At 35.6% G+C, this 14240-nt stretch overlaps 1 protein-coding gene across 1 annotated transcript; it reads right to left on the reverse strand.

Moving 5' to 3' along the window:
- Positions 1-1367: 1367 nt before the first annotated feature.
- Positions 1368-10551, reverse strand: LOC134539216 (EEF1A lysine methyltransferase 1). Its single transcript, XM_063381003.1, is given in 5 exon segments — positions 1368-1522; positions 5890-5974; positions 5976-6100; positions 7959-8106; positions 10251-10551. Coding segments are annotated over 5 exon segments (645 nt in total). The 5' UTR covers positions 10407-10551; the 3' UTR covers positions 1368-1391.
- Between the last annotated feature and the right edge of the window lie 3689 nt (positions 10552-14240).

Consider the following 14240-nt stretch of genomic DNA (forward strand, 5'->3'; position numbering starts at 1 on the left):
TCATTAATAGTTAGGGTTGCCAGCAAAACTCACAAACGGAATCCCCCCACTTCAACAGGACTCCCGTAATTTTCTCCCAGAAGAAAACATTAAATATTTCTATGATAGCCAACTAATATATAATTTTGCCCTACTTCCCAAAACTACCACATATAAAAAATTTTTTTCTTTTGTTACTGACATTGTGGTAACTTCCAAAGTTAAATGTTTCAAATTATTTGCCAGTTATGATCATGCTTCAACAAAAATCACTAAGGTAACGGCAATGTTTATATAGTGGTGCAAAATTACACAACGGAAAAAAATAGTTCTATTTAAAGCTATGTTTTCAGAAACATAAAATAATCTACTATGGTAAACACCTACCTTTGTTTAGCTTTCAACTGAAAATGATGCCATGCTCACGAAAAATTCGTTACCGTACAACACATGTATATTTTTTTTTCTTTTGCCCTGATTTCTTTAACATTTACCAAAATTATGTTTGATAACAATAGTAAAGACTTTAAAAGATACAAGACATGAAAAACCAACACAAAATAAATCATTCGATTGTGGCACCATTTGTTCAATATTTGGAGTGATATTTGTTTTTGTTAAGTTTTGTCTGGTTTTTTCCTATCCTGCATTTTTTAAGGTCTCTACTACTGTTATCATAAATGACTTTAGTAATACGTCAATAGTTTTCTATTTCTGTGACATTTTTCCAACACCAGAGATCTTGAATGTCGCAGTATTGTAAACATATTTTTTTTTTTTTTGCAAATATAAGTTTCTACCCTGAATATTGGAATGGCATTGTTTTAAATTTGAGTGGATTTTTTTTTAGCTACACCAAATTTAATTTTTAAGTAACATTTTTGTTTAGTTTAGCACAATTTAATTTCTTTTTAAGTTTATGTTTCATTTTATTTTATTTTTATGGTTAAAGGAATCTTTAGGTAAGTTTTTACCTATATATATATATACTCAAATTTTCTTTCAATTTTGATTAGCCTATGAATCCCCAACAGAAAATAAATTTTACATAATTTTTTCTATCTAAGAACTTGAGGCACAACTTTTGGTTTCAGTTTTCTACATTCCATTCAACTGAACCTCTTATTTTGATCTTTTAAATACAATAATTTTCCATTTAACTTTCAAAAAAGCTTAGTTTGTTATAATTATTTGCAAAACTTATGTATAAAATTAGTTACAAGGTCTTAGGTACCATATATGACAATCATTATAATGCAGTTGGTACTATGTACACATTTCCGAAACCAACACTGTACAATTTTGCTTCCTAAACTAATTGTGGCCTGTTTGAAAAATTTTGAGGGATGATACCAACAAATCATTTCAAGTTAATATTTAGCAATAACTTAACAAGTTTTTTTGTGTGTATTTCATGACGTTAAAAAACATCCATAGTTTGTAAAACAAAAGAAATCGTTAGCCAAGTTGTTTCTATGCCGAGGCTCAAAATCACATTTCTTAACACCCAGTAACCTCTCTGCCAAATCTGCCATAACAGCACCTGTAAATAATCCAAACAATGGTATTAAAATATCTTGTCTGAAAATAATGACTAAGCTCAACAGATAGTCTACAATGTTGAAACACATTAAAGAAATTTAAAAAAAATGTTGTATTAACTGACCTACAATGTTGCTGAAACAACAAGTTCTCCAAAGTTCTCACTATCAACAGCTAAACAAATTCTAGTAAAGGCAAGTAAGGCAAAGAGCAAAACCAGTTTGACTTTTTCGACACAGACGGATAAGAAAACATAGCACAGGAAAGCAATTGAAGTAGACGATTTTATATGTGGTGCTAAAGTGGAGAAGAATGAGTTTTATAATGTAAGAAAATCAGTTCTAAGATTAAAAAATTCGAAAAGGCTTTGCAAAAGACAGCGTTTTGAACTTTAGCAGATAATACTTGCAAAACTTATTGAAGAAGCTAGGGTTCCACTGGAAAAATTCGTCAAAACAAGAGAAAGATTTTGATTGAAAAGCGGGAAAAAGCTGCATCGAGAGGGCGCTAACTTAAGCAAATAAGGCTGGCAGAACCGTAGTTTATGTTGACGAACCTTATAATCATGATAAACACAGCGTAACTTCTTGCTGGCAGTCAGACAGAAATAGGCATCACAGAATGCATTGGGAAAAGTCCACAAACAATTACTGTGCGCAGGTGAAGAAGAATGCTTCTTATTCTTAAGTCAAAACAGAAATCGAGAGACTGCCACTGAATTTTGAAAATTTTTCCATGTGGGTGAAAAATAATTACTGCCATATTCACCTGAAAAATGTATTATAGTACTGGGCAATACCAGTTATAATGTACAGCTGAACAAAACACCTAACAGCATCATTCTTATAACAATAAATTCAAAACTGGCCAACAAAGAATATTTCATTCTCTTCAACAATGATGAAAGTGAGTCATGCTTTCAATAAAAAGTGTGCCAGCAACAAAACAATTCAAAAATAGATGAGTTAATCACGGAATGTGGCCATAATGTCAATAGCTTGCATCCATACCCATACTTCTTTGAACCTGATTAAGCTGGTATGGGTAGACATCAATAAGAAAATCTGTGAAGGAATATCTAGTATCAGTTGTTCATCAACTATTCTGTGGACAAAGGGAAAAAGTGTTGAAAGCACGTGAAAAATATTGAAGGGGACTATGTGAAGAGTGATAGGCGATAAACACTGAAATCGATAAAATAAAAATAAATCTCGGGATGTTCAAGCGATAAGAGACAGTCACTAGCTTTCCCCCCCTTGTTTACACAGTGTAAATGCCTGTTTGAATGTTTTGAAGCTGGACATACCATATACAGTATAATAGATTCTAAACCACTTCGGTAGAAACTCGGTGCAAACATAATTTTTTAGCTGTCTATGCCACAATTTAGATTTGGTTCATCCAAGTTTCTTCAGCCATGCATTCAAAATATTCTTAATATTCATTCATTAAATTTAGATAAATATTAAAAATTTCAAATATTTATGTTTCAAACAATGAATTGATTAATGAATTTTCAATTAAATCAACATATAAAATTACACATAAAAATGAAAGAAAACAAAAAATAAATACTAAGAAATGACTGACTGACTCCATCTGATCTAGAAAACCAATTTCAAAATTCTGGGACGTGATCACGTGACCAAGAGTGTGGTCAAATGCACGAGTTATGCTGTTGCTGCTCGTGTAAGACAGACTGGCCTCTCCACCGTGGTGGGGGAAGGCAGTTGATGTGCACAGGGACGTCTCATTAGGCTTCTTGTCACATTATAACGCTAAATTATTTTGCATTTAAAAAATAGTTTCAACCACAAAAATTTTCATCCAAGAAACAAAAAATAACAAATTTTTTTTGTGTGCATGCATATATGTGTGCATGCATATATGTATGTGTGCATGCATATATGTGTGTGTGCATGCATATATGTATGTGTGAATGCATATATGTGTGTGCATGCATATATGTATGTGTTAATGCATATATGTATGTGTGCATGCATGCAGGGGCGCAACAACTAAATTTCCAAAGGGGGGGGGCAATATACCTTTTTATAAAGAATCATCGATCCCCCCTATTGAAGCGGGGGGTCCGGGGGTCCTCCCCCGAGAAAATTTATATTTCAAGGTGGAAAATGGTGCTATTTAAGTAGTTTTATTATATGAAAATTGATTACACAGCATTTTCTTTGCCCCCATTTGCCCCCACTTCAAGGTTTCAGAGGGGGGGGGGGGGGGGGGGGGGGGGGGGCAAAGATACCCTTGCCCCCCCCCCCCCCTGTTGTTGCACCCCTGCATGTGTGTGTGTACATGCACGTGTGTGTGTGAATGCACATGTGTGTGCATGCATATGTGTGTGCATGCATGTGTGTGCATGCATATGTGTGTGTGCATGCATATGTGTGTGTGCATTCATGTAAGTATATATGCATGTGTGTGTGTATAGGTACATAAACTTATAGGGATGGGAAGTGTCCTAAGTGTTATTCACATCATTATAGTAGGCATGTGCGAGAAAGACTTTTTTGAATTCGAGACGAGATCGAGAAAGCAATTGAAAAACTCTCGAGAATCGAGTCGAGATCGAGAAATCTGTACTTTAGTTAACAGGATAATATGATCCAAAAAAGTAAAACTCAATAATCTGACAAACATACATAATTATTCAATAATTTTATCAAGTATCCACAATTGCAATTGCAATTACAACTTTACCTTTACACTCAACAGTTTATTTGCCTACTGTCGTATGTAAACATACGTTATTGACTCCATAGTCTATACAGTTTCCTTGAGCCATGGACGGTACTTGATCATGAAAGTCTGAACATTCACCACTATCGATATGTCACTATCGATACGGACCGCAATTTAAACATCATGTTGCTTGTTATATACTGCTGGCCGTGTGTATAACCTAAGGCCATAAAACAAAATGCAATCGCGGAAGAATTCTGCAGTCATGTTTATATTTTTATTTTTTACCGTACCGTTTTACGTTGATACTTGATATTGATACCGAAAATGATTTATTTTTAACTTTAATGTTGGTTTTATTAACGGAAAATAATCATTTTCTTCTGTAATTTAATGTGATAACCACAGCACAATTCATTGTTTACGTTTACCGTTTCATGTAGTGACTTGTGAACGGAAGTTGTTCGTTTTTAACTTTTTAATAATTTATCGTGTATACTATCGTAACAAGTATATTTTATTTTATTCAATCTACGTTACGTTGAAGATATGTTAATTATTTCAACACGCAACACAAAATGCTGCCTCAATATATTATATTACCTAACCTATTTCTTGTTTACAAAATTCTCGAAAATTCCGAGCCAAAAAAATTATCTCGAGACGAGATCGAGAAAATTTCTGTCTCGACTCGTTCTCGATGATGCCGAGACTCGCACATCACTACATTATAGTATATAATTCCTTTTATCTCATTCAATTTCATAAAAATCTATTGGAAAGATTTTTATGCCACACTATGGCAAATTAAAAACAAAAATTTAGTTTTATTCTGTGTAACCACGTCTCACTAACAAACGTACCCTAATTTTCAAAACATGTTCCATGAACAGACACAAATACATTATTGTTTTATTATGTGTATATAGATACATACTACTGTCCAACGTAGCAACATTGAGGGGTTCGCCTAGTCAGGTGTGTGTTTTTGTCAGTGAGGTGGGTATCACCTCTAAGCGAAGTGCTCTGAACTGGCTTGCAGTCTTCTGGTCACGCACGGATGATGAAGGGATGAAAAAGATAAAGGCGTAACGCAAGGTCCTTGAGTGCTTTCAAGAATTATTTTGAAAACACTCATTTTTAGCCATTTTCACTCTCCTAAAAATACAGTTTGAAAAACCAAATATAGTATCAGAACTACTCATCCGCCATTAATTTTTTTCTCGAATGCTTTTTCGTAAACAGACCCCACTCTGATGTCTCGAGAAGATTTAAAAGTGGTTTTTTCTGTAGTTGCCAGGGGCGCAGCTGGGGGGGGGGGGGGGGGGGGGTGGTTTAGGGGTTCAACCCCCACCCCCCCTCCCCCCCTTAGCACCAAATCTTTAATTAATTTCTTATTCATCACTCAAACAAAATTCATTTTAAAATTAATAAAATTTTTACCATTACAATATTTAAATATAAGTACCGGAAACTGCTAAAATAGCACTATTTTACACCTTCAAATCCAAATTTTTCCGGGGGGAGGACCCCCGGACCCCCCGCTTTAATACGGGGGGGCCATGCTTCTTAACAGCCCCCATACACAAATCCTGGCTATGCCACTGGTAGTTGCACACACGGTAGGGGTGCCCAGGCAGGCGGAGGGGGACAGAGGACGAGGGCACCCACCTGTGCACAGCACGACGCTGCCCCTGGCGAGGAAGCGGATGGTGCGGGCCGTCTTGGCCAGGCACTCGGCCGACAGGAAGGGGGGGGTCGGCGACCACGACGTCGCAGCTGCCGGCCCAGTCCTCGGGCAGCTCCAGGGGCGTGTTGTAGTCGTAGAAGCAGAAGTCGTCGCCGTGGGCCTCGAACCTGCGGTCGAACTCCAGCAGCAGCACTGCAACACGCGTCGCCCCCGTCGTGCAATAGCTCGAGGCGACACGCGTCGCTGACTAGCGTCGCCCCGACGTGCAATAGCTCGAGGCAGGCTACTGACTGTCAGACATGCCCTTCCCTCCTTCCCCTGGACTAACTTCATCAACAAGGTATCAGGGTAATATTACAAGAGGAACAAACAACTACTAAATAATTCATTTACTTGTCTGTTCACCTCATAACACGAGTGCGGTACAGGTCATTCACACAGTTCATTAATACAAAGTTAAGAATTCTTACTAAAGATGCTATTGAAAAATTTTTTCCTTTCGAAAAGGATGAAACGAAAACGGCCATAATGTTGGCTTGTTACCATTCACCCCGAAACACTCCAGTTCCGTTAACCACTGAAGGAAATTACAGTACCCACACAAACCTAACAGCTTGCACCACTAAATGATGTATTTTATAGACACGTAATAATTGCATTACTGATATTTTATTGATGTGAAAATTGAGTTGAAAACCTCTTTAAGGGCGCGGTTACACGGGACCCTGAACTACTTCAGGTGAACATGTTTAAGTAAACACATTTACAAACGCGAAAGTGTACGGTTACACGGTAGTTGCTGAAAGGTGTGTTCAGCTCTAAAACCGATTGTCTACTGTCAACGAATGACTGTTGTTGATCTTCTCTATTTTGTATCCAGAAAACGCGGTATTTTCTCACTTGTTTATACAGTATTATCAGCAGAAATAGAATGTGTTTTCATATTGCTCAATATTTTTTACAAATCGGGAATTCAAACAACATGCACAGAAAATGTTTTAAACTTATTTTTTATTATTTTTTGAGCGAGAGTACCTATCTCAGTTTTAAGAAAATAAAGGTCAGGATCTATTTAAAAAAAAAAAAAAAAGATTTTTTTTTTGTTGCATTCGGTAAAATATTACTCTAACTTGTGCCAGGAACACTTTCCATCTTGAATTTCTGCAAAGGACTGTTTATATTCTAAACAGCCAATCAGAGGCTAATGTAGAAGATATGTCGATCTGAACTACTTTGCCAACCTGTTTAAGTTAAATGGGAAATGGCCTCGAACGAAACATGTTCAGACTGTGTGTAACCGCACTCAACAGCTGAACATGTTCACCTGAAGTAGTTTAGACTCCCGTGTAACCGCGCCCTAAGACTAACTTTCATTGTGTTCTTCATTTTAGCCTTAGTTTAATTGTGCTTGTTTGTATTACCACCTAGTGGTCCTAATGGTTTTTATAACAAAATTTTTAAAATGTGTTTTTAAATATACTATAATTTTTTTTAAAGAAAGGTATAATTTCAAATCTAATACGTTTGGTTTTTAATGTTGCTTGTGATTTACAGGAATAAAAAATTATATACATACTATTCAATATCTTATCTTTTAAATTATCTGATTAAGTTACAAATCATACCCAGCTAAATACTCCTCTAAAATTAAAAATATTAAATAGTAGTTAATTCCTATTCTGTGGGAAATCCCAGACTGTTCTGTAAATAATCATTTTGTGGGAAACACCCATTCTATGGAGAATCCTCCTCCTGTATGGAAATACCCTTTATGTGGTTAAGTCCCAGTCAGTTCTTTGATGTTACAACTTTTCTGGTTCAACACGAGTGGCAGAAAGCAGGATGTTGTATGGCTTCCATTTGAACACGGTGAGAACCAAAATAACTAATGTAATTAAAAAAAACCTTGTTTAGATCTAAACAAAAAAACAGGTTGTTTGGTTTTTTTTCCCCACCCTGCCCTAGACTGACACCTTGGTGGTCAAGAGGTCTCGGAGGAACTTGAGCCAATAGACACACTCACAGAACACTGCACGCGCTGATCACACACCTTTCGCCTGAGCAGCTCGCTTCTTCACAGAGGGGTACAGTGACGGACACGATATCAGCGCTATCCTGCCGTCTTCCCCGGCCAATCTGCACGCTTCCCTGGACAGCACGTCAATTGTGGCATCATCATACCAGAACTGACTAAGTTGCTGCAACATAAAAATTATTATGGCTGTTTTCAGATGTCTGGAATAGAACAATTCTAGAGCAACACATATGCACTGCGTTCCTAGCAAACATTTTTGGAGCATTATCAAAAATACAATTTATATACAAAAAAAAAATTGTCGACATCCTGTTAATGTGAATGCACATAAGTCGTGCCTTTGATTGGCTCATGACAAAAATAATGGCCAATAGCATGCACAGTTTTGATGGGCACCTGGCCGGCATGCCAAAGGAATTATTATTATTATTAATGAACTCCATCTGCGCTGCTATACATGTTGATCTGCTGCAGATTTGCAGTCACGTGACCGGCAGCTTGGCGAATCGGTTGCTGAATCACCATCAGCAGATGGTCGGCACTGCAGGGCCTTTAGTCAGTTTGCAGTCTCATCGGATTTTGAACAAATGCAACTGTTATGACTTCAATGTCAATCAGCATTAAGTTAGTAGTTACTTTGAGAGTCAACAATACATAGGTACATTGATTTTCATAATAATCACGTACCTAGGTTTGCAAATACTTGTAAGAAGTATCAATATTCTGTCCATTTCAAATTCCTATCGTTCATTAGCATTGGTAACTAAGTATCGAAGGGAGGAATGCATATAAAAAAAAGCAAATTAACATTAGAAAGTGCATCTTTTCTTCCTGACACACTTTCTAATCATTCTGTAACAATTAAAAGATATCATTGTATTATTTCATACCCTGAGACTGAATTATCTAGAGTAGATGCTCTTCAAAAAATATAAAAATTTTGAAATAAAGTTTTGAGTTCTACTTGTCCCAAAACAATTCAGTTTAGTGTTATAAATGTTGCTAACCTAACCTAAACTAAAAGCATTTGTTTACAGGATTTTACAGAATATTTTCCAAATATTTTACTGTATTTCACATGTAGCTAACCTAACCTAACCAACTGTTCAAAACTGAAAACTACTTGAAGTATCACAAAGCTTTTAAAGAATGACAAAAAAAAGATAGGAAGTAAAAAATGCATCTTCAGATCTTTATTTGCTTTCTTCCAGATGCACCTGTCTTCTAGGTAATTATCTAGGTATTTCACCAACATGTATATCATACTGTTTGGCTGACATTCAAAGCCTCCCACGGTTAAAGTTCTTTATCATGTATCCAAATTAATCTCTTGATCCCGATGGCATAATCTTGTATGCATTGATACTGCGGTACATGATGCTTGCTGTTTTAATTTAGTACATTAAAAGATCCTGGCCAGAAAAAAAAACTTGTGGTATAACAATGAATAATGTTTGTACCTAAGTTGAAAACAACATAGATTTTCCTTTTTATTTAACTTCAGATCATAATTTATTGTTATATCACAAGTTTTTGTAATATGCAGGATCTTTTGACTTACTAAATTGAAAAAAGCAAGCATCATGTACCACAGGATCATGCCATCAGGATCAAGGGATAAACTTGGATATGTGATACGGTACTTTTACCCCTCCCACATTTCTCTCGTATCTCTATAAAGGCCTGGTCACAATTAACATACATTTTTCACAAACACAACACACTAGTACACATAAAAGTGGACCCTGAAGTCGTCTCATGTAAAATGTCTCATTTTGACGGTCTTTTTATCCTCCTGTCAGTATTGTTATGTCAAAAGGGTTTGTGAACAACTTTGTGTAACTGTCAGTATGCGTAAACAAATACTATGTAATGCTTTGCAAAGGAAATTTTGGAAATACAATACAAACGGTACCACTTATAACTGTCAAACTTGAAAAAAGGTTAATGACACAGACAATTGTTATCATCATCTACTCCTATAACTATTAATGTATTAATGTGTTAATACTTAACTACATACTGCATTTAAGCCGATTCTAAAAACCTCACACTTAAAAAAGTGTGAGGAGTCTGCACATTAGAGAAGTGAAACTTCTTGCTTATTAGAAATAGATATACATTATTAGTATTTTTATTGAATAGATAATAATTGAGAATAGTAAGGGTATGGTTATGATATCAAAATGAAATATTACTTTCATACGATCGGAATTTTCTTAATGCTTGAAAATTGTAACCTCCTCAGCAAAGTTTTACGTCAAAAACAAAATATTTTAACAATATCATTAAAATGAAAATACTAACCCAATTTTCCTCAAAAATGATGTTATTACTAAGGTTTCCAGTTTCATTTATAGCTTCTTGGACGAGCAGTTTTTTCGCTTCTCGTTCCTGACAGAATTCTTGAAGAGCAAGCATAGTTGCTTCGGAAAGCTGTGGCACGTCATCATCTTCGCACATTATGATATAAGTGAGACGCACGTGCCTAACGAGTTACTGACAAGTGTTACATATCGATTCCAAATAGAACGAATTTTCAAATTTAAAATTGACGGACAGGAACAGCGTGCAAAGAAAATTCCAAACAAAATGTGAGAGCCATAGAGATCATGTAATCACAGAGGGAATTAACAATGTAGATATACATTAGAGAAAACATTACGAATAAAATAAAATAAAAAAATAAATTGCTATCTCATCTACAATCAGTTGCTAAAATTATTTATGAGCGTAACTTTAAATTGAAATACTGTGTGACTGGTGTTTTTTGCAGGCTATGGTTTAAAATTTCATGTTAGAAGACAAACTTATATTTAAGAGTATAACACCCACCTCATTCGGGAAGGCACCCGCCAACTAGACTGTTCGAGTCGAAGAAGAAAAAGTGTCAACACGCAAATAACTTGCCGCGTGTGTGTTAACCCATAATTCTTCTTTTAATTTCTTAAGTTATGATCATTAATGTTTCCTAATATCTAATAAGTAAACGGAGTAGTCACAGCAAGCGAAAGATAGCCTCCATATTGACTCATGTTTTTAAAACTATTTATTTACATTACAATTTAACTACCACATTTTCAGGACTTCTGCCATTTGTTTTTTTTTACTTAAAGAATTTGATAAAAATATAATTATTGTATGTTTAGTTGGTAAGTTTAACGTATTAATATTTATCATTTCTTTGGTGGCTGTTTATCCCTCCTTGTGCCACCTCTCATCCGGCAGTCTTATGCAGGCTGTGTACCGGGGCTAATGCATCATCCCGCGTAGAGCCATCACCATGGTTTTATTGATCAGTACTTCTGGTAATTATAATGCTTCAACCTTAACATGTTTGCTTTTATCTCCCACTAGTCCCCGGACCATTTATAGTGTACAGCACACCCCGGCCAACAATAGCTTCACCCGTCGTGTGACCCTTCCTTATGTCGTGTGGTTTCTAGCTTAAGGAACTGACCGACTCCAGAACAAACTTCTTAAATCAATCGTGCATACATCTGCCAGTTTTTCAAGTAATATGGTTTCAGCCAAGTTAATGTAGATTCTCGGCACCCACTACAGAGCCCGAGCAATGTGTTTTTAACCACTTTTGTTTATTGGGAAAGAATGCCGCGAGTACTAATCATAGCATAACACTCTTAATACTGCAATCACTTCACTTATATATATATATATATATATATATATATATATATATATAATGATAACCATAATAAACCAATAAAGTCACTAAATAAAAGTTCACATTGATTTTTTCGTTCAATATTTGTTTTACTTTGAAAAAGAGCTCCGAACTGTGTGCGCTCTAGGCACCCTGCATGGCCTAATACCTTACAGTCCTTCCAACACCGTCAGTAGAGCCACCCCCCCCCCCCCCCCTGCGGCGGAATGCACCAGCACGCCCGGCCCATTCAAGTCAAGTGGGGACCCCAGCACCAAAATGCAAATAGCATACCTAGTGTTTTTGCAATCACCCTTTATTATTATTCGACCAAACGATGCTGTGATCATGTTACATAATTAATATAAGCCCAGCAATACCCACAAGGGAAAGTGCGATGTGACACATGTGTGTTGGCCCCTGAAGGGTATGCTTTATGAACACGCTTAGTTGCCTTAACAGCCTTGGGCCTTAATTAATTCTTACCATTATCTGAGTAGGTCATGTAATTATAAGAAAACCAAATATTGATATATGGAGTAGTTATAACAAACCACAGTGTTTTATATTTTTCTTCGAATCTATTCCCTTGAATATCGAATCCTCTGAATACTAAGGATTTTATGGTATTAGACAGATTTGATTGGCCTATCCTTAATTATTATTATTATAACATTTTCTAACTTATATGCCAGTGAGATTAGCAGGCGATGGTTTCATTGCCATCTTACCTACTAAACGCGCAAGTAAGGTTTGAAGTGTTCTTCTGCAGGGAATCGAACCCACGCCCTTTTGGTCGTCGAGCGTGTTGGAGTTTCGAGTCGACGTCACATGCTTGCCCCTCCCTCGCCCCTTTCCCCTAAAGGAATTATTAGAGTTCAGTTATATAGAATGTCCCATAACTCAATGTTCAGCCCAGCACAGTTGATAGGCCAATTAATCACGATTACAAAAATTAAAAAAATTAAAAAATTGTCGTAGTTTTCGAGTTATAATTATACATACATTTTATCTTCTAAAATTTTCAATCACACCCTGCATCAACTTATTGGATACTGTGACCAAAATGTTTTCCCACGCAATTATAAATCAATTGTTAATCATTTAAAATAAAAGAAACATGCTCTATTTTTTGGGGGGGGGGGGGGGGGGAGAGATCTTTGAACGTGTATTTTCTGCAAAGAAATTTAATAAGGTAACTTTGACAATTCACACTGTAATTTTTTTTTTATAATTAGCAAGTTACCCACTTGTGTGTGTGTGTGTGTGTGTGTGTATATATATATATATATATATATATATACACTTATTTATTTATTTACAATATAATTAGCTTAATTTAGCTGATTAAACATTTTTACAGCACAAATCTTCTAAATAATGTTTTTCCCTAAAAGTATAGTATGTTTGATTTTATTTTGAATTATTATAAATAGTAACGTTATTTATGATTACGTAGCATAAATTTTTAGTCACAGTATCTAAAAATTTGGTGCAGAATAGGGATAAAAAAAAACTTTTTAAAAATGTTTTCAACTCAAAAACTGCGACACTTTTTTTTATTCAGAACCGTAAACTGATCTCGGATTGACGTTCAGTTATAGAACAGACTGTACATAACACCGTGCAACTCACTTACTGATCTGAACTTATTATAATGCATAATCAGATGAGCTAGAAACATCTTGGTAAGCAACCGACGGAAAATTGGTACGCAACCAACGAAAAAGTTCGAAAAAAAATTGACATTTTTTAATTTCAACTCTCTAAAAAAATTTAAAATTAACACGCATGCACTAAGTCGATGCAGACCATTTATTCGCAAGTCCACTATAGTAGTATATAAAAGGGGCTCCTGCGCCAGGCGCAGGCGCGAGGAGCTGGAGCCGGGGTCAAGGACCGATTGCTCTGACGTCACGGCGGCCATCTTGAACTCAAAAATTCCTAAAAATTCCTCAAAAATGACTCAAAATATATCAAAAATTCCCGTTTTGAGGAAATATTTCTCGTTTTCTTTCACAAAAGTTCAAAAAATAGGATTTCAAGAAACCTCAAAATACTTCTGCTTTAGAAAGAACACGTAATCTTAAAAGCGGCTTAAAAGTCCTAAGAGCTAGCCGCTCTAAGCCGCTGACGTCATCTAGGAGTATTATGTAACCGTTGCAATTTCCGTTACGGCCGCCATCTTAATAATCTTTATTTATTATCCGATTTTAATGATTTTTTTAATTTATAAAAAATTCAATTAATAAAATTTTAATAAAAATATTTTAAAAAACATACATTTACAACATGAAACTCGGAGTCCTCGGTTCGAACCCGACAAGGACAAAATAAAAATGGCAACCGATCCTTCCCTTATGATGGCTGTAGGCAGACTGACCCCCACCACTTATGTCAAGGTATATATATTTTGTTAGCTAGTATGACGTCACGTCCGCCATCTTGAAAATCCGTAATTTTAAAGCTAGAAAATCGGGAAAATTTTTAAAAATTATAAAAAATATTTATTAATCCAATTTAAATAAAAATCTTTAAAAACACTTAAGCACTTTTCGTTACGGCCGCCATCTTGAAAATCCGTAATTTTTATGCTAGAAATTTGGAAAAAAAAATTAAAAATTATAATAAAA

This window comes from Bacillus rossius, chromosome 15, assembly GCF_032445375.1.
Source record: "Bacillus rossius redtenbacheri isolate Brsri chromosome 15, Brsri_v3, whole genome shotgun sequence".
NCBI lineage: Eukaryota > Metazoa > Arthropoda > Insecta > Phasmatodea > Bacillidae > Bacillus > Bacillus rossius.